General features: G+C 45.8%; 1 protein-coding gene across 1 annotated transcript; it reads right to left on the bottom strand.

The window, feature by feature from the left end:
• Positions 1–119: 119 nt before the first annotated feature.
• DCDC2B (doublecortin domain containing 2B) lies at positions 120–19465 on the bottom strand. Its single transcript, XM_061596538.1, has 11 exons — positions 19012–19465; positions 15328–15385; positions 11268–11344; positions 9690–9821; positions 7773–7919; positions 6969–7008; positions 5631–5699; positions 3939–4119; positions 3486–3589; positions 1411–1470; positions 120–386 (listed from the first exon to the last, which is right to left on the bottom strand). Exons 1-11 carry the CDS (start codon positions 19434–19436, stop codon positions 318–320), a joined length of 1362 nt encoding a protein of 453 aa, XP_061452522.1. The 5' UTR covers positions 19437–19465; the 3' UTR covers positions 120–317.
• Positions 19466–21386: the final 1921 nt, after the last annotated feature.

The following is a 21386-nucleotide window of genomic DNA, read 5'->3' as shown; positions in this document are numbered from 1 at the left end:
TAAGTATCAATTATCAGCTCCCCCGCTCACACTAAACTCTGGGCTTCTTTTCCCCTCTGAACCCCACCACCACAGGCCACCTCTCTGGTCATCAGATAAGCATTTCAAAGCAGAGAGCATTCTGATTTTACAAATTTATTTCGAGATCATCCATAAGATAAGCATTCGAGACAAAGACTGCACAAAACCAGCATGCAGTTGGTTTAAGATCTCCCCCACCCCCCACAGGAAAAGCCTTGCTGGGTCCTGGTTTTATCACAGTCATTTCTCAGCCGCAGCTCAGTCTCTTCAGGCCGGGTGGAATCAGGGCTTGCTTGTCACTTCCTCGAGTCGCCAGCAGAATGCTGAATGGTGTGGGCCTTCTGTAGCTTGTCAGTATTCTCAACCTTTTTGTTGCATAAAGAATTAAAAATATATACATAGGTCTAGTGTTGTCTCCAAAAAAACATTTGAATGAGCATTTGGAGGGCTCTGGGAGGAAGGCTGAACTGGGATTTAACTGCTGAAGTAGCAGAGTTGCAAAAAGTTACAACAGGGTTGAGGAGTAGCTATGGCCTTCCAGATGTTGCTGGACTACAGCTCCCATCTTCTTTGACCATTGGCCATGCTGGCTGATGGGAGTTGGGAGCAGGGGTGTAATCGTCCAGGGTCTCAGGGGGTCTTAGACCCCTTACTTTTTTGGGAGCTGGGTCCCTGTGTCTCCAGCATCCTACAAGCCAATCAGCACAAAAGGACAGTGTGTTAGCCACTGAGAAGAGTCTTCTAACATGCTTCCTTGTCCTTTCCTGCTAATTGGAGCCAATCAGAGTGAAAGGAGATGAATCAGCCACTGAGAAGACTCTTCTCAGTAGCTAACACTCCCCTTTCGTGCTTATTGGCTTCTAGGGACATCTGTTGTTGTGGGAGAAGGCATTAACAAGGATCTCATTCTCAACCTAGCAGCAAAAAATGTGAGAGGGGCATGGCTGCCACTATCATGAAGGGACCCTGCACTTCTGAATTTGCCACTACACTCCTGGTGGGGAGTCCTGCAACATGTGGCAGGCCAGTAACTTTGGTTCAAGAAGAGGGATTCCCAAACTGGTCTGTGGGCCACCAGTGATCCACACGCTTCCTTCCGGTGGTCCACAGCATGTCTACAATTAAAAACCATGCAGCAGGTAGCACAGCACACCACAATTGCCACCACAAGCAAACAAACATTAAGTGGCCCACTGAGACCCTTCACAATTTTCAAGTGCTCTCTGGGAAAAAAGATTTGGGAACCACTGCTCTAGAGGAAACTGCAATTTGTGCTAAAGTGATTATATCCTACCCTTTAAGAACTGATCTAGAGTTAAATTACGTATAGGTTGTTTCTGTGAAAGGCACAAGAGACAATATACATACTTCTCTGAGAAGGTCACTGACCTTGTGGGGCAATGCTTTAGTTTTCAGCATGACTTCCTCCTCCACTGTCTCTGCAGCTTTCTGGAGAAAAAGAGAGGGAATTGAAAAGGTCCAAAACAATCCACATTGCCTGCAACTAAAGAAGTGCTCTGTAGCTGCTGATGGCTACAGTCCTACATGCTTACTTGGAGTCAACCCCACTGAACTTCTGAGTAGAGGAGTGTGCTGTTAGTTAGCCACAAGGCCAGCTGGTTTTTAGGATAGTAAAATACAGCAAACAGGCTCCTCGTTTGGGGAAGAACCTCTACAAAAGCTTTCAACGTACAAAACGGCCTCATATGGAAATAGATCATTGACGCCTCTTGCCCAGGGGAACCTGCGACTCTTCAGATGCTGTGGGCCTCCCAGCTTCCAACAGCCCCAGCCAGCATGGCCAATGGTCGGGGGTGATGTGAGCTGGAGTCCGGCAACACCTGGAAGGCACAAGGTTGGGGGGTGCTGGAAAAAAAATCTCCATCCATCAATTATACGAGTTGTAGGTGATTGAGCTACTGATTATGTTTACCTATAGGCAAATGAAAGTAATTGTTCTGAAGCCAGAAATCTCCTTTGCCTTTAGGTGATGCAGGGTGCATGTGGTGCCTTCCAGATGCTGTGGACTCCTGACTTCCACCAGCCCCACCCAACATGGCCAGTGGTCAGGGATGAGGGGAGTTGTAGTCCAGCAACACCTAGAGAGCCTAGTCACTAAGCCCTGCCATAGATTGTGAGGCCCTTGGAGACAGAACTATTAACATTGGGGGGAGCAGGGCTAAGACTGCTGTAGGCTGCTGTGAGCCCACAGGAGAGAACAGGATATCAGATGCATCCATACATGTATACAGGCTGGCAGCAGAATAGCACAAGTTCTTCCCATCTGATTGGATGCATCTGACGTTCCTGGGGCACCACAAGAGAGACATGCAGGGCAGCTGCTGCCAGGCCAGAATCCTCCGGCCACCATGGCCAAGGGTCAAGAATGATGGGGGAGTTGCACTGGCGATGGATTTCGTGTTTTATCACTTCTTGTGTTTGCCGCCCTGAGCTCCTGGGAGGAAGGGCGTGATATGAATTTAAAAATAAACATTTGGAGGGCCCGAGGTTCCCCAGCCCCGCTGTAGCCCAATATTGTCCAACTAGTGGCCTTCCTCCGGTGCTGCAGCCCAGTTCCCAGCCTGCTGTCAGTTCTAGTTAAAGGATGCAAAGCTGTTGCAGAGTAGCCTTTGTGTGTTTGAATCTTACTAAAGATTACACCTTCCCTGGAATTAGTCAGACGGAGACTTTACGCTTCAAAATAAGAAATAACTACTTTACTCTGGAAGTACGTACTTGACAGGAAAGAGTTCTACATCTAGCTAACTAGCTAAGTTGGAGACGCAAACTAAGCCTAGTGTTTGCCCTCGTGCTGTCAGAAGAAAGAGAGACAAAGAGGAGATGTCTGCTCTCCCTCTCAAGAGAAAGAAGAAGGAAGGAAGGAGACTGGAAGATGTGGTCAACATCCTCTGCATATCAGTCTAACAGGAAGGAAGAGTCAGCAGGAGATCAAAGGATAGGTATAGCCTAGCAATCAGGAGGTCTCCTTTCTATCTACCCTTTTTAACCCCATGCAGTCCCAACCCACAAGTTCCAGTTGAACCATATATTCCAACACAAAGTAGATGCTTTTCCACTGGGCTAAAGCCCCCTCCCTTTCAAAAAGTTACATCGTGAGTTGGACCAACCAATTCCAGACTATCTCCAGGGTGAGGCTGCTTCTGCCCCAGCAAACAAGTCTGATTCGAAACGGGTTGGACACCATCCACAAACTCCCATACAGTGTCCCACAACTATGGTGACAGAACATCATGACAGCACACCCGCATCAACAAGATGAGAAGCCAGTCCAGCCAATATTAAGAGTTCTACACAGAAAAACAAAACAGGTTTTCCAAACGCATTTTGAGAGAATTCTTCCAGTCGAAGGTACTTTCAGCGCCCAGTGGGATTCTCCGTGGCAACCGAGTGCCCATTTTAAAAACCAGTTGATCTAAGAGAAGACCCCAATAAGCCCTTCGTACCTGATCAAGAGGCAAATCCACCTGCGTGTTTTCATCTTCCCCAATTTCCTGGGCATCCTTAATCTCTTCCCTTGCCCCTTTCATTTTATAAACACTTTCTTCGTCTGAAGAAAATAAATAAAACATCTTGAGTGAACATTCTTGTGCATTCCAGAGCAGCATGGTTAGAGAAAATGGGTTTGGCCCAGCCAGACGGGGCTGAAGGAGATTCAGCCCCACTCAAATATGTTCCACCTTCTGGCATGGAAGTCTGACATCTTCATGTCTGGGGAAGGGGCGAGCAGAGCATTGGGGCCTTCCCCTTAAAATTAGCTGGATCTCCCTCAGGCAGCTGGGGGCTAGGTGTGGCCATCATCACGTATGGATTTTGGAATTGTCCAACACTGCTGCATTTGTTTTTTGCGTGACCGAGACCACAGGCACTCTCAGGAAACCTCGTTTCTATTTTTTTACCTTGGTCAGAATTCTGGTGCGAGTTCTTGCTGACCTGCCCAGCTTGGCTTGGCTTGGCATGAAAGATGGACTCCTCATCTTTGCATGGATGTTTCCTGGCTTTTTTGCGCTGCACCCCAGAAGAATTTGGGCTGTTCACTTTCTGCACAATCCCCATGGACTGCACCCTCCGAAGGTTCCGCTGGAAGTTCCATTCAAGAAAAACTCGTAAAGGTCAATTCAGAGGCGAGCATGGGACAATTTTATCTGTCTCAGGAGAAGTTATTTCAATGAGCTCCACAATCTGGTAACATTCATGCAGGTCTTTCTTCACGGTCACGTAAGTTGCCATAGCTGTCGCTTGTGGGCTCCTTTGGAGCACCTGCCTGCAAACATTTCATTGCTGACAAAACCAGGCCTTTTCCATGAACAAAGAGAATGTCCCTGCAGTGTAGTGGTTAGAGTGTTTGGCTAGGACCTGGGAGACCAGGGTTCAAATCCCCACTCAGCCATGAAGCTCACTGGGTGAACTTGGGCCAGTCCCAGTCTCTCAGCTTAACCTATCTCACAGGGTTGCTGTGAGGATAAAAATGTGGAGGAGGAGGAAAAGCATGTATGCTACCATGTAAGTTCTGAGCTGGCACCTGGGCTTGAGACAGAAGCCAGCCTGTTCCCACACAATGGTTGTTGAGGTGGAAGACCCATCACAAATTTACTTTTTCCACTCCATATTCACATGCTGAAATGACTTCAGCAAAGGGTCCCCGCAAAGTAAAATGGGAGGTTGGGTAGCTAGAGAACAAGAATTTTCAGGAAATCATGATATGCAGTCTTAAGCACATCATCTAGCTCTGGAGGACAGACTAGGTGGCCTACAAGGTCCCCACCAATCTCACAGTGAGTTTCCCACTTAAAAAACAGTCATCTTAAATCAGGGGCAGTGGGGGACTGTTTGGCCCAGTGGGCCAGATTGCTAGCTGTTTCTACCCCATGAGTCATTACAATGTCAGATGACCAGCAGGTGTGTTGTCCCACCCACCTGTCAAAGTCCCTTGAAACTCCCCAGCACTCCACAGACAGCTGGTTGTCAGGCACTTGGGAAACTCAGCACAATGGACCTTGGCTGCTCTGTGCTTGGCACAGCCCCAAGAATATGGCTGGCAATGTTGCTTTCTGCAGGGCTTGGCTGTCAGTTGAGTTCCCCATAGGGAATGCGGACGTGCAGCTGCTGCAGCAGCAGAGTTGAACTAGCCACCCATCAGGTGATGGGCGGTGAGTTCAACCCTGCTTGCTGCAGGCAGAGGCTGAACAATTGGGTCCCACACAGGGAACTGGGTCACGCAGCTGATCACGCTGCACCTCGACCTGCCCCACATCTTACATCACACAGGATATCAGGTATGGGGCAGGTGGGTGTGGTTTAAGGGAAATGGACACCCGGGCCAAATTGGGATCCATGGAGGGCCACATTTCACATAAAAGTATTTTATGATTGGGGGGGGGAACCTATATAACTAAAAAAAATGTAAAAATGGATTTTTAGGGTTGGACAAACCTAAGAGGTCTCATGTGTTTTGCAGTAACATTATGAACTTTTGATTAAAGACAACTTAATCATAAACTCCCACTTTCCGTCAACATGAGAGGTGCAAAAGCCCTCCCTTTCCCCCCATTTGCACCCTTAGCTCCCAGAGCTGCTGTTTCCTTTTTTACCTGTCGTGGGGATTCAAGGAGTGCCGAGTCACTGGACCCATCTTGGAGAGCCAGGGGTTGCTTATCAAACTGAAAACAGGAAGATATAAAATTTCCATATTAGGGTAGTGAATGCATTGAAATTATTGACAATTTAGCCACAGAGTCCACTTCAACCAGAGAGTAAGACATATACAGCAGCACACAGGGCTCTCACCACAAGGAGGAGAGGCACCAAAGCACTTCTCTTCGATTCAAGGTGTCCCTCCACAATCCCTTGTTGGTAGTAACAGTGAACATACCAGTCTTTTGTGGGATCAGTGAGAGAACCAGGACAGGAAATCCTACTCGTTGAGATCTAGCAACGTGAGATTTCAACTTCTCTGGAATTTCTTTTACTAGATTAAATGAGAGTGTACCAACCCAATTCATCACACAGGAAAGAAAGTAGCTTGCAGGAGTCACTCTATTTTTGAAAACTTGAACGTGATAAATTGACCGATAGTCAGGGACTGATATATACCTTTTTCAGATGAAACATTTCCTTGGGTACTACCAGATAGTCATTAGAAACAATTTTTTTAAAGGGCTTTTCCCCAGAAAGAGAAAATCTGGATTAAAATATTTTTCTCATAAAATATCTGAGAGAAAAATGGGCTGGCCTTTTGATGTCAACATTGTGTGGTTGCCATGGCTCACACTGTTAAAGCATGAAAGTGAAAAGAAATCAATTGCAATTTCCTTGAAGAGTAGTATAATCAAATCTGGACAGTAGCATTAACAGAAAAAGTAACTGAGCAGCTAAGAAGGAGGAATGAGCCAACTAAGAAAGATAACGTTTTATGAGAAATGATTCTGCTTTATAAAATGTATAGCTACCAAGGAACAAGACTGGAATCTCCCTTTTACTCGCGCCTCCCTTTGGAGGGTCATATTGGAATAATTTGTGTTCCCTTATTTTATTTTATATTATAAATCTAATTTCAACCTGATATGTGTGATGTAGCACAAACATATAAATTTTATTTATTAAATCAGGAAATATGCCTCCCTTTTCTGAAAATATTTGTGTAATTATTCTCCATGTGTTCTCTTTTGTCTATTTTTGTTATGTTATTTTTTGGGTATAATTTTCTCTTTACATTTGCTCTGTTGTATGATATTAGTCTCCTGTTTTATGTATCACAAAATTTCTAATACAAACATTCTTTCTAAAAAGACACACATTATGATTGCTGCAAAGCAATTGCCTGAGGAGTCACCAAACCCACAATAACCTCCCCCGCCCCTTCTCTCCTTGGAAAAGCATAATCCCTGATAACCAGTGCGGTCCCTGGTAAAGTCATAGCCTCCACCTACCTCTCGATTGTAGTTCCTTCTTCTGTTACGAGAGAGGTTCCTGTAAGCACAGAAGCAGGAAATTCACAGCAGGTCATGAAGACTGGACACATTGAGTTAGGAAAAGAGGTTCTGGAGTAGGGGTGCAGGAAAAATTAGTTTAAAGCCAAACTTATCAAATATGAGAACTGAAACACAGCCATCCTTCAAAATTTGCACTTATCTGAATTTTGTGATGCAGTTCTTCAGCCAACCAACCAATAATAATTTATTTTTGTTATCTGCCTCTCACCTGGAATGCGGATCCTGAGTCAGATTCCAAAGATTTAAAAATACACAGCATACATAAAACCATACATAAACAAATCCATAAAATCCTTAAAATAACATACAGAAATGTATGGTGAAAATAACGTACAAAAACGCATTCTGTTAAGATAAATCGCTTGCAAAAAATGTGTACGTTAGCCAAAGCTGCATAACAAATGTATTTATTTGGAGAAATTACAACCAAAATGCTGAAGAATCTTCATGAGGATTTTTTTTAAAAAAAGCATAGCAAATTGCTGCAGAAATGTGGAGAACCCAATTTAGGATTAGAAAAATGAGCAACGGAGAGAACCTAAACTGACAGATCCTTCCATCCCCAGTCTCAACAGGACAGGCAAGATATTTCAAACAGGTATCTCCTTCCCCATTTTTTTCAAGAGGGACTACACAAGTTTAAACACCCCCCCCCCAGGGGGAGGGTCTGGTGTGTGTACAGATTGGTGGCAATCTAAGCAACTGAATCCCCCTCCCCCCGCAGTGACCTCAGCTGCTTACCGCAGTGACCGGTGCGCTATCTTTGGGGGCACCAACAGTTCAAAATAGGGCAGACTTTTGTACTTCTCCAGCCCCACGGCCACGTAGTAGTCGCCACTCACCAAATCCTCCCCACTGGAGACGGCATCGCCATTCAACTTGCAGAGCCTGACAGAGGGAAAAGCAAGAGGAACAATGTTTAGTATTAGAGTACTGAGAATAAGTTCTATATTTGAAACTTCACTGTAAATCTGAAATAAAACCAAAATGTTTATGAGGCCTGGCATGACCATGTACTTTGCATCCTTCCTCATCCCCTAAAAAATGCATGTGGAGATTAAGCTGGTATTCAGACATTGAACAAAAAATTCCACCGCAAGCGAAATTTATTGTGATATCTCAAAAGTCAGTGCTCAAGGGCAGGTATTACATTGTCACAAGTGTATTGATCATCTTTCCTCTGTGCTTGAAAATGGGTGTGGGAGTTGAACAAGTTTTCATACTTGAAACTTATTACTGTGTTCTGAATATGTATACCAAATTCCACTTCAATACTTCAGTGTTTAAGGGAGACAATCGTGTTACATAAGAACAAAACAAGAATCTGGTTGCTGCATCAGGCCAAAGGGGGCCCATCTAATGCACCACTTTGTTCTCACAGTGGCCAACCGGATGCCAATGGGACGCCCACAAGGAAAACAGAGAATGCAAAACCACTGACCAACAGCCTTGCCTGGGTAATTGCTGAGTGCCAATTATCCAGCCACAGTTTTATTCCACAAAGTCTACCTTCAAATGTCTGCCTATGCCCATTCTCTGAATCCGACAACAAAGACCACTTCAAGTTTTGCCTTATCTGTATTTACAGTTGCAGAAAATCCGTTTTGATGTGAAAACCATCCTATTAAATCCTACTTTATAATCTTTTCGGCGCCAGGTGAAAACCTTCCTCTTTGCCCAGGCATTTTAATATTTTAATATTTCTATCTTTTAGTATTTTAGTATTTGTATTAATGTTGTAAAGATAGTTATATGTTTTATCTTTTCTGAATTTTTTATTTTTTATTTGTATTTAATATGGGTTTTTATGTTAATTTTGTCTTTGTTGTATGTATAAACTGTTGTCTTGATGATTAGGTGGTTTTAAAATTGACTGTTTATATATTTATATTTGATGTACACCGCCCAGAGAGCCTCGCTATGGGCGGTATAAAAATAAAATAAAATAAAATAAATAAATAAATAAATTACATTCCTTGGAATGTAAACATATGTTCATATATGCATGAAAAAATAGAAGCCCAAACAGGAAACACTAGCGAGAGACAGGATGGGACATGCAGATATAATAAACGGGTTTGATGTCATTTGTCTTCCCTTAGGAACTATAGTTCTGTGTACATAGCACAGGACCTTGAGCAGAATTGCCAAATTAGAGTTTCCAGGATTCTTTGAGAGGGAAACCATGACAGTTAAATTGCTAAGAGTGCAGATCTTTTCCTATGCTCATCAAGAATACATGAGATTGTTGCTTGAAACCCTCAATTAACAACCCTTTGCTACACGGGGCACAAAACCTCCACATATACCTATGATCAGAGGAGGGATCTGGCAATACCAATGACTTCGAAAAGACAGCCCAGCGCTCAATATTTGACCCATTTCACTCCCAATTGGTATTTACACTTGTAAACCACTTAGAAGCTAAACCTGGCATTAAGCAGCAAATAAATAAATAAATAAATAAATAAATGACATTCACAACAACCAGGGCTCAACAATCCAGGAAATCCCACACAGAGGCATGTTCTAGGGGGCACCATCTTCAGGTCAGTTTCCCAAAGAAGTTTGTTGCTCTCTGCGATCTGTGCATTTGCGGTTGTTTTGGTAAAAAAGGCAAGGGAAATAAAGGTGGGTGGGTGGAACTAGTTCACTCACTTTTTAACTGCTCCACTCCGTAGGTTTGCCTTTTGTGACAAGAGGGCCAGGACAGAGTTCCATTCCTGCACAGTGCCCTTGGTGAGTATCAGGCGGAAGGGGGGACTCAGCAAGTCCCCATTGCGGAAAACACTGAAACAGACAAGAAAAGGGCAGGCCAGGATTAGCATGATTGACAGATTCTCCTGGAGGTAGAAGTGCTAAGTTCCCTAGGCAGACAGCAGCGGCTACTCTTTCTGGGACACCAGCAGTTAGTCAGTCAGATTTTTTAATTATTATTATTCATTACATTTATATACCACCTTTCCTCCAAGGAGCTCAAAGTGGTATACATAGTTTTCCCCTCTCCATTTTATCCTCACAACAACCCTGTGAGGTAGGTTAGGCTGAGAGGCAGTGACTTCCCCAAGGTCACCCAGTGAGCTTAATGGCTGAGTGGGGATTTGAACCCTGGTCTCCCAGGCCATAGTCCAACTCTCTAACCACTACACCATATTCACAATCACCCTATCATTACTTGATCCTGAAAAAAAGGCTGTAAAGTAACATGACCCTTTTAGAGTTAAATATTAGACCTTTGTATTATGGGCTAGAGTCCACCTCTTGGACTTTCCCTTTGCTCTGCTTTTTGGTTTCAGTTTCAGTTGTGCTCTCTACCCAGCCAGAAATCAAGAACTATGTTTGGTTGCCTGAAGTAAGACTTAAGAGTCTGTATATTCTGCAGTTATTATGGTGTACAGAGCAGGACTCTTATTGCTTATTGCTAAAGGGTGAAATAAAGAGATAACTTAAAGTGATCTGAAAAAATACTCTAAGTTACCCTTTACTCTTTTAAAGCACTCACAATATGCAAAATAATTTTTTCTTTTTTTTCTTGAGTACTTGATGGCAAGAGAGCCAGTGTGGTGTAGTGGTTAAGGTGCTGGACTACAACCTGGGAGACCAGGGTTCGAATCCCCACACAGCCATGTAGCTCACTGGGTGACTTTGGGCCAGTCACTGCCTCTCAGCCTCAGAGGGAGGCAATGGTAAACCCCCTCTCTGAATACCGCTTACCATGAAAACCCTATTCCTAGGGTCACCATAAGTTGGGATCAACTTGAAAGCAGTCCTTGATGGGATGTATTCACCCTGTGCGCTGTAGTTCCCTCCCCTGCCTGAGGACCAGAAACCTGAGTTTCCATTGTGGTGGATGCCCACAGGTATTTGTTGATCTGTGCATGCAGCCAGTTTTTGCATTTTTGAGATACAAGACGTTTTCCAATATACCAGACTTGCACAAAAAGGCAGGTTAGATTAAAAAAAACAAAAACAGCTCACTGAGAAGTGCCTCACCAACAGAGGCAGGGAGTGTGGTGATGACAGAAGACACCCAGCAAAATGTCGCCACACACGTTAAAAAAAAAATCACCCACACCATGTGCTGTTGGGTAACGTGATTGTATATTGGATTTGTTTCCCTTATGAATTATGTAGGTTCACTTTTAAATGCAAATTTCTCCCCCATCTCTAGCCACCACCTCATGCACATTCATTTCATTTCCCCACTTCTTCAAAAGAAAGCAAAGAATCACTCACTGTATAATGCAGGGCAAGTTCACCTGTCTCCTCCATCGTGTCGAAACAGGTATCCTCTGGGGAACAACTGGATGGTTCTGCAGGCCAGAAACACCGGAATAGTTAGCAATAGACCTCTGGCTGTGCTCTTGGTGCTTTGCAAAACAGAAAATCAGAGACAGGACTTTGTCCCAATGACCTTACAATCTAATTTTTGGCAGACCGGAAGAGGGGAGGGAGAGCCGACGATGACAAATCATGAACATGGGAAAACTCAGAAGACAAATGCAGCCCAGGAGCAGAAGCTGCAATTATCTGTCTGTCCAAACTCAGAATCTGAAGTCAGGCAGCCAATAAAAATGGGTCAGTCCCCTCCTTCTACTACCGACAACCATGACACAACACACACATGTGGCAGGCCTGTCCCTAAGACAGAGGTAGGTCTTGTCGTCACCAACACTGAAAGACGACGCCTCCTTCCCAATGGCTTGCTGTGGCCCAGCAGGTGTCTAAGAGATGCTGCTACTGTTGCTTTGCTAGGGAGACTAAGCCTCTATAAACACGAGTCTTGAATCTCCTAAGGAGGATGGAAGTACTGCAAGGGGCTCCTCCACCCAGCCTGAGGAAGACTCAAATCGGCCATCACAGATCAACTCTTCAGAGATTAACCTACATACTTCAGACCATCGTCTACAATGGGTGGACCATTTCGTGACCTAGGACTGGTTGCATTTTAACCTAACTAAAATCACAAAAGTGATAGTTCAGATGTTTGTTGCTGTTTTTAAGAGAAAAACGAGGAGAGAGAATTTATTTGCATCAGCCACCAGTCATTGCAATTTGAGTGCAAACACAACTAAACAGATAAAATTGCCAAATTAAATTAAAAATTAAATGCTTACAAATTAAAACAGAGACCATCGTTGTGGTTTTCATTTTAACAGCAGCTGCTAGAAGCTTTTTTTGTGATCTTTGCTGTCATCAGCATATCTTGGGTCATTTCCAAACAAGCCGTTTATTGAGCATTCAACCTGATTTTTTGCACAAACTTTGCGGGGAGGTGACATTATATGACCTTGGCGGCTGTTCATTCCAATTTCTGTGTTTGCAGGGAGGTTATTGTTACCTCACACTTTTCAGTTCATTTCCCCCATCACATTCCTTGCCACAAAAAGTTCAGTTTTTTTGGAGGCAGGCTCATTGCACAAAAGTGCCAGAACCACTTTAATTGCGTAGCCTGAATTTGCCAGTATGCAACTGAATCCCACCTGCAAAATAGCAACAGTCTGGAAGCAAAGAAAAAAGTCCCATAATAGACAGCTGAGCATTTGGGCGAGATAAGAATAAACATAATGGGATGGTTAATCCTTTCATGCAAATCTCTGTAGAAAGAGCAAAATAGCAATCCAGGAGCCAGTGTTTCAGGATTGCCCTCTCCCCATAGATGAACGGTTTTGGAACCGAGTTCTCTTAAAACAACCCTGAAGGCAGCACATTCAGGCATCCACTTCTGAAAGCTCTTCTGTGGCTTAGAATACTGTAGGAAGGTGTCATTGTGTCATAATTTGCTCACTGCAGACAGATTGTTCTGTTGTTTGATATCAAATGGGTCTCTAGCTTTATGAGACCTACACTTAGTAACTGCTGTGGTGAAAAGCCAAAAAAACATAATTTTAAATTAATCCAACTACTTTCATGTGAACTGAGCGGGAAGCAAACTGGTAGGGTCTAAATTCAACCAGTGCCAGTAGTTAAATGTCCCCAGCCAGGCCTGTGTAAAAATGAAGGCGAGACCAGCTTTGAATCACAGAGTGGCATTTGAAACACATCTTGGTACAGAGAAAAGTTCTCCACAGAATTTAGATTGTACACTTCTGGTAGGCTTAAACTGGCATCAGTCCAAATTTGAATCCCGTAAAATAACTGTGCTAAAAGTTTAGCATGTCAAGCACAGCAGGTATAAAACCGTGGCCACTTTGTTTGGAGAAAAATAAATATATGTATTTGGTACACAATTAAAACTGAGTGGGTGTGGGTGTGTTGTGCTGGTCCTACCAGTAGCCTACCCTCCCTGAGCTCTGGAAACCTGAGGTCCATTGTGGGTATGCACACAGATATTTCTTTACATGTGCGCGCAGACTTTCATCAAACAGCCGGTTTTGAAAAAAGTGCCCAGGCCTAAGGTGAAGGTGGAGGTGAATGAACAATTGGAAGCTAAGTGACAGTCCCAAGGAGCAGGAAAGGAGTGGGATGGTCTGCTGTGGGAAACACACCCAGTGCAACGTCACTGTTGTGGGGAGCCACCCCTACAAGAAAGGTACTGTCTGCATACACTTTTCCTTGTACACACACAGGATAAAGTGTAAATTTATTCAGTTTAAAATCACTTAGCATCAAAACAGGTTTGTGAACAGAACATTAACTCAAAAGAAATGAGATATGTCTGGATGGGGGTTGACATCGTGTGTACCATGCTAAAACAAAACAGTGCACAGACCACACTTAATACACACTAAACTGTCGTGTGTACCCAGCCTGAGTCCCATTGAGGTGAATGGGCCTTACGTCTGAGGAAACACGCCTAGGACAGAGCCAGGGGCTCAACACTTTTGATGCCAGCGTCTCTGGGCATTTCTTCCTGCTCTCAGTTTGCCACTTAAGCGAGGAGTGCTGTTTTCAGTTCTGTTAATCTTTCATCCGAGGGGAGAGAATGGGCAAGGCCCTGTTTACCATTGCTGCCTGTCAATAAACTTATTCACAGGACAGGTTGCTTAAACAAATCCTCCTGCCAAAGCAGTCTATGCAGTTGCACAACTGCTGCAGAATGGGAGATTCTTGGGCTTCTTGGGGAAGGGCTCAGTTGTCAAGCACCAGTGGTTCAGTCCCCGGCATCTCCAGGTAAGGTTGGAAGAGACTCCCTGTCCAAAAGCTGGAGAGTCACTGCCAGTCAGTGTAGACAGTACTGAGCAAGAGTGACCGGTGGGTCTGACTCAGTATAAGGCAGCTTCCTGTGTTCCTATGTTCATTTCATGGTGTTTCCAGTCCCTATGATTGCGCAAGCTGCTAGGAAGGGTTGGTTTGTCTTGAGCTGAGGTCCCCAGGACCAGGCTCCAGCACTTGCTCACCTATGCCGCTAGGGCCGTGTTTGTGAGGATTGCCTGTTCTTCAAGAGCACCATCTTGGCTACAATACCGCCACCACCTGACTTATGACTTGGTCAGTTGACCCTCCATTGGACCAATCCACTTCCACCAAGCCTTATAAAACCCAAACCACACAAAAAAGGAAAACCTCTTCAGTCTGAGCAACTTGTCCCACTCTTCTGAATTTCGGCCCTCTTCTCTGAGTCAGAACTTGCCTGCCTGTTACATTACCTGTTTCTGATCTTTGGCTCCATTGTCCGAACTTGACTCAGACTTTGCCACCCCACCCTCTGGCTCCCTCAGACTGATGGCCAGCACCACCACCACCACCTCCCCGTTGCCTCAGACCAGACACTGATTATAAAGCTGTGCCTAAGAACAGAGGTGGCGCATTGCCTAAAGCGGGGGGAGTGGGGGGCAGACAGACTTCAGTGCCCACCCTCCCTGGCCTTGGGTCATCCCGGCTGGGGCAGAAGGGCTAAGCAGGTAGTTCCCCACTCTGGGCCTAGTGACTTAATCAGGTGAAATTGCCTTCTACCAAGTCAGATCTCAAAGCAGGAAAACAGCAATTCGGAGCTCTCTTCAGCTACGTTTCAATACACTTGCTTCTCATAGACTGTATTGGACTAGGCAGGCCAAGAAGGGAGATCATTTTACTCAGAGTAAACCTATTAAAACTAATGGAGCTAAGTCAATCATGATAATTAATTTCAATGGGTTTACTCTGAGTATGAGTAACACTGAATCCAACCCATAACTCTTTTTTTTAAAGACTGTTAAGCCTGCAGACAAGGTTGTTTGGATTGTCCAATGCCTAATGCTCCAATATATATTATTAATATATATTTTCTGTGAGATCGGCTTTACACTGCTCACACTTTAAAGCAGAATCAGCCACTTGCACATTCAAACAGCCGGCCTTTCCCCATCCCACTTACCTGCACTCTGTCTTTTTTCTGGTTCCCACTGAGTTGCTTCATTCCAGGGTTTAGATAACTGTCAAAGCAATAAGGGATGAAAATTAGTTGGGCTTAGCAAGCAAGGTCAAATCCTGGCTCAGTCAGACTCACTGTGTGGCTTTGGGCAAGGTCTCTGCCTCTAAGTCTGAGTCTCCCCTTCAGTAAAATGGACTGGATATATAATTTACCTTTGCAGCTTCTAGTTCAGTGGAATTAATGCCCTCCTAACAAAACCAAAGTGATCATTAAAAACAGCAACAAAACAAAACCCAGGTTGAAGAAAGTTGGACTAAACATTGACAAACATTGATTAAGCAGCTACTTTACCTACCAATCGATCAAATGTATTCCTGGTGGACTGCTGGATAAGACACATGGAAATTAACTTATTATCTTACTTTGCACATCTGCTTTAAACTGCAGATGCCCATGCACAATTACTTGCTGCAAATAATGACTGTGATGTGCTTGCAGGGTGACATCACTGATCTGCTGCTGTCACAATCCATGTTTGCAGCCATATGCAGACCAGAGGAGAGCAGTCTCTCTGGGACATCACAGCCCATGAAGGTACCTCCTGTATGAGTCTAGGAATCACTAGTGAGGAGAGTGTTACTGTTACATTCAGCGGTCTTGCTCGTGGGCTTCACAGAGGGCATTTGGCCGGCCACTGTGAGAATAGAATGCTGGACTAGATGGGCCTTTGGCCTGATCCAGCAACAGGACTTTATTATATTCTTAACTCCCACTCATATCATCCAGTGTGCATCAGGGCCAGGTTTGACAGCAACCTTTACTTTCATGCCTGGTACAAAGCCATTTTGCTGGCCAGTGTCCACCATGAAAGAAGATCTCAGGTGGGACTTGACCTCCACCTTGTGGTTGAAGGCAGAATAAGACGCTGTTTGATGTTGCAGACTCTTCTAGCTCTCCCTTACACAGCAAGGACATGGCTTGTCGCCAGAGAAAATAGAAAGAGGAACAGCGACAACAGAGGAACAACAAACACGGCACTCTCTGCTAGATAACATGTAACAATGAGAACATGCAGCCCAACATTGAATAAGGAGTTGCCAGAGATCATCTTTACATGCACATGGAAGACTGTTTCACAGTAAGACCACAGGTCTCTTCTCTCATGCATGTAATATGATCTCAAGTGGGACAGAACTCTCTCTCATCCTGCTCCAGAATCTTAGAAAAGGAGCTCCCTCCTCCCAAGGTTAAGGGAGGCTCATTTGGGTCCTTCCTTTTCCATCCTGATGCTCTGTGGATGTTTTGGACTGTAACTCCCACGGCCATGCTGATGGAAGCTCTAGCCCAGGACTGGGGGACCTGTTTCAGTCCAAGGCTTCAGCAACAAGTGTGAATTCTACCTTTATATAGGAAGGCAGTTTCTATATACCTTCCTCTCTATCCTCTATCCAGGCAAGCAAGAGGCACTGTCTGAGTTCAAGGACACATTCTAAGTCAGGTAAAAACTCTCACGGAGGGTGCAAAGGAGGGCTAGTGAAGGGTGTGGCCTGGGGAGAGTTCTGAGAGCCAGACAGAGAGGACTCGAGGGCCACATTCAGCTCCCAGGTTCCCCCCCCCCTGCTGTAGTCCAAAATATCTGGAGGACATCAGGATGGAGAAGGTTGTCATATAGAAAGAAAGCAAAAGGCTGAGCAAGCTGCCTGCCTCTTTCTCTCTCAAGCTGAGACAAGGCTGGCTGTAACATATTTTAATGATTTATTTATTTATTAAATTTATATCCCACCCTTCTTCCCAGAATTGTAATTGTCTGGATGCTCACGGGGTCTTAGACCCCTTACTTCTTTGGGAGCAGGGCCCCAGCAGGGTCCGTATGTCTCCAGCATCCTACAAGCCAATCAGCGTTAAAGGGGAGTGTGTTAGCCACTGAGGAGAGTCTTCTAGCATGTTTTTTGCCCTTCCCTGCTGATTGGAGCCAATCAGAGGGAAAGGAGGTGAGTCAGCCACCGAGAAGACTATTCTCAGTAGCTAACACACATGTTTTATTGGCACCTAGGGGCTACTGCTGTTGTGAGAGAAGGTATTAATAAGGATCTCATTCTCAACCCAGCAGCAAAAAAAAGGGGGAAAGGGGGTATGGCTATGACTAACATGAAGGGACCCTGCACTTCTGAATTTGCCACTTCAATATTGGATGTAGGAACAGAGGAACCTGCCTTATAATGAGTCAGACCCTTTTGGTCCACCTAGCTCAGTATTGTCTACACTGACTGGCAGCAGCTCTCCAGGGCAAGAGTCTCTCCCAGCTCTACCTGGAGATGTCGGGGATTGAACCTGGAACCTTCCGCATGCAGGGCAGATGTTCCACCACTGACCATCGCTTGCTAGCCCTTCTGCTTCTAGATATTTTAATGGTAGAAAAAGCCAAGTCAAGTGCATTTTACTACAACACAGTATAGCGACAAGGGACGCCAGGTCACAGGAAACCTAAAGAAAGATCCCTGAAGCATCACGTCAAGGTCCTGAAGCCAAGGCAGGGCCCAGGCACCCTTCTTAGGCAGAGCGGGAGATTAATCTACAGTGGGGGGGAGGGGGGAGAAATTTGACTCAGTTCTCATTTAAAGGCAAACGTACCTAATTTGCACACTCTGGATTTTACAATGCAATTCTCCAGCCAGGTAAGGCATATATTCGTGAAAATAACATACAAAAGTGCATATCAGAGAAAATTGCTTTACAAAAATGCATATAGTTGGAGAAATTTGCACAAAAATACTGATGAATATTCAGAAAGATTTTTTTTAACATTCCAATCTGATGTGGAAATGTGAAGGGCTGAACTTAAGATTGGAAAAAAATTAGAAACCACAACTGATGTATTTGCCCATTCCTATTTACAGCAGAGCCACGCTAGGGTTACATCTGATACCCAAAAGCAACTTAGTGAAGCGCGCCTGTGCTGCATCTCTGTCATTAGGGCTGGAGAGCAGGACACAAAGTCTTGGACCACCCCCTCATCACCACCACCACCACCAGATATGGCCTCCTGCGTGGGAAAATATTTGCTGAGCCACGAAATCTGGACCTCAGTTTGTCACACTCAGCAAGCAGGCTTGATAAGGCCCTTGTGGAGCAATGACATTCAGCTGCCTCAAATTCACCTAAGCCGTCTTCCCCAGGAAAAGGCCGATCGGAGACAGGGAATTCAGGTGCAGACACCAGCCGGACCTTGAGCATGAGCAAAATCCAGCAATGACATCTCTTCCAAATAATTTTTTTTGGGAATGTGACCCTCACGACATCTGTACACCACTTGGAGAATTATTTTTGAGTGAGTGATTTGCACCTTAACTAAATAATAAATGAATAACTTCTGATATCCCGGGAGAGGAAAGACCCATGACTTCAGTAGGAAATCAACGCCCTTAGACCTGATATGGTCCCTTTCTTGCCAACCCTCATTGCTAACAGGTATACGGTTGATATGGCTGGTTGCAGTGGGCCTGGGATTGTCTGGGGTGGGTGGGAGAGATGTTCCACCTTTTCCTGAGATGGGATGAAGCAAGGACACAGGCAGCTGTCACATGGACAGGCCTTGTGCCCTTTATTCATTCTGCCCATTGGGGAGCCCCTGAAAGACTGTCAGTATGACCCAGCCCAGAAGCGTGTGACCTTCAAGCGCCTACTCACTCCAGTCTCTTGAACCGCTCAAAGCCTCCAGCAACATACTGGCGCCCATTCTGCAGCTCGTCCAGGTCGGAGACCCGATGGCCCTGCCGTGGGGTATAGATGCTCCTGACCGCCATGGGGGCCTGGATTGTGCTGGTCACCTCGTTCAAAAAGGCCTCAAAGGTCAGGAACCGGCGCTGGCTCACCACAAACTTCTTGCCGTGGAAGAAGGGGTCCCCATTGCGATACACCACCACGTTTCTGGCCAGAGGTGCCACCGCTACTGCCCCAGAGCTCATGCCTCTCGGTCTGTGGGCACCAGTAGGTGCCTCGTCCTGGGAAGGCCCAAGCTGGAAAGGAAGGGGGAAGCCCAGTGAGCTCCCACAACTGACCTGCAAACCCAGTCCAAGCAGCTCTGTCCCGAGAGCAAGGCTTGCCGTTTCCATAGCTGCCAGAACTCAGCAGGGGAGGGAACCTCCTTGGCTGGGCCAGGAAGCTGAGCCATTTCAACAAAGGCAGGGAGGGAGGGAGGGAGGGAGTCAGTTTTGGCTTGTATTCATCCTTCTTTCACAACATTCGTAATCCAGGTTCCTTCATTTGAGCCAAGGCTCAGCCCCAGAACCCATGTTACAGTGTCAACTCCTAATCTGCTACCACTCTGCACCCTAGGATTGCAAGCAAGGCTTCCAGGCAATCCTTATCAGCAGCACTTCTCTGTTAAGAGGTGAGGCCACCACCTCCTGTAACTTGGGAATGTGTATTCCCACACTGTTGTGAAGCAACGATTTGCAATCCTTATTGTGCTTGCCTTCCTAACAAACCTGCAAAGGAGTTCTTATCCCCCCCCCCAATTTACAGTGGTCGAGAAAGAGGGGATGATTTGCCTACCCATTAATGCCATTGTAGCCAGGTTACTCAGCTGTCAAAGCGGGTTCTGTGGACATTGGCAGGACAGGCTCAAAAAGTATTACAATTCCTGTGTTGCAGCATAGCAAATTTTCGCTTGGAAAATCTTCTATGGCATAGGTCTTCAACCCATGGGTTGCGAGCCTGAGGTGGGTCGCCATGCTAGGGAAGTTGAGTAGAGTCTTACTTTCGCCGCCTCTCTACAGGGAGGAGTTGTACCGCCAACTCCTCACACACATACCTGGGAAGCTTCCTGCCTCATTGCAGCAGCAGAGGAGGGAGGTGGCAGAGGCAGAGGGGAAGGGTGATACAGGCAAGCCACAGAGAAAAACCTCAGGAGAGGCCAGGGCAGCTCCCCAACGACTGCCCTGCTCTGCTGCGCGCCCCCTGCCTGCATCACAGATGCTGTTACAAACTCAGCTGTGGTTGACGAGGAGGGAACAGCCGGTCAGTTGCTGAGGAGCTGTTCCGGCCTGTCCTGAGTTTTCCCCGTGACTCACCTGGGCCGCCCACCACCATCTCCCTCCCCCGCTGCCCTCCTCCTTGTGAGGTGGGGGGAGGCTTAGCCAGGTCTAAAGGGAGTAAGGGAGGAGAATGGAAAGAAGCTTAGCCAGGTCTAAAGGGAGTGGGGGGAGGCTTAGCCACCCTAACCCCCCAACTCATTTTTTGCTCCCATCCTGTAGGCCAACTTTGACAGGTGGATGGGACAACCTTCCTGTCAATCATAGAATCATAGATAGAATACTAGAATAGTAGAGTTGGGAGGGGCCTATTAGGTCAGTAAGTCCAACCCCTGGCCCAGTGCAGGAATCCAAATGAAAGCATACCCGACAGGCAGATGCTTCTTGAAGGCTTCCAGTGTTGGAGAGCCCACCACTTCCCTAGGTCATTGGTTCCATTGTCGTACCACTCTAACCGTTAGGAAGTTCTTCCTGATGTTCAGCCGAAATCTGGCTTCCTGCAACTTGAGCCCATTATTCCGTGTCCTGCACTCTGGAACGATTGAGAAGAGATCCTGGCTCTCCTCTGTGAGGCAACCTTTCAAGTACTTGAGGAGTGCTATCATATCTCCCCTCAGTAACATAACAAAAGTAAAAATGTGAACGTGGGTCCAGTGTTGCAGGTTAGAAGTCAGAGGTGTGTCTTGAGTCTGGACCAGTTGAAGGCCATTGATTTACAGAATCTGATGTTCCATCTCCCCACATCGCGCCTTGCTGCAGCCACCGCAGCAGATGATTTGTGTCCTGTCATTCAGTACAAGAGCAGAAAAAGGGCAGATGGTGGTACGAGGGACCCAGTTAAACTTCTGGAGATTCTCGTTTTTCACTGGGAGCAAAAACAGCCGCAAGTCCTTGCAAAAGTGTGTGGGCAATCTCTGGTGCAGTCTCAGAAGCCAGTCGAGAATGTCCAGTGGTGTGGAGGGGGCAGTCCACGTAGCATCAGAAGAGCGCTGCTGGATCAGACCAAAAGCTCACCTTGCCTGGCATCCT

Source organism: Rhineura floridana, chromosome 15 (assembly GCF_030035675.1).
Source record: "Rhineura floridana isolate rRhiFlo1 chromosome 15, rRhiFlo1.hap2, whole genome shotgun sequence".
NCBI lineage: Eukaryota > Metazoa > Chordata > Lepidosauria > Squamata > Rhineuridae > Rhineura > Rhineura floridana.
Note: the sequence above shows the minus strand (reverse complement) of the source record. Positions and strands in the feature narration are given on the sequence as shown.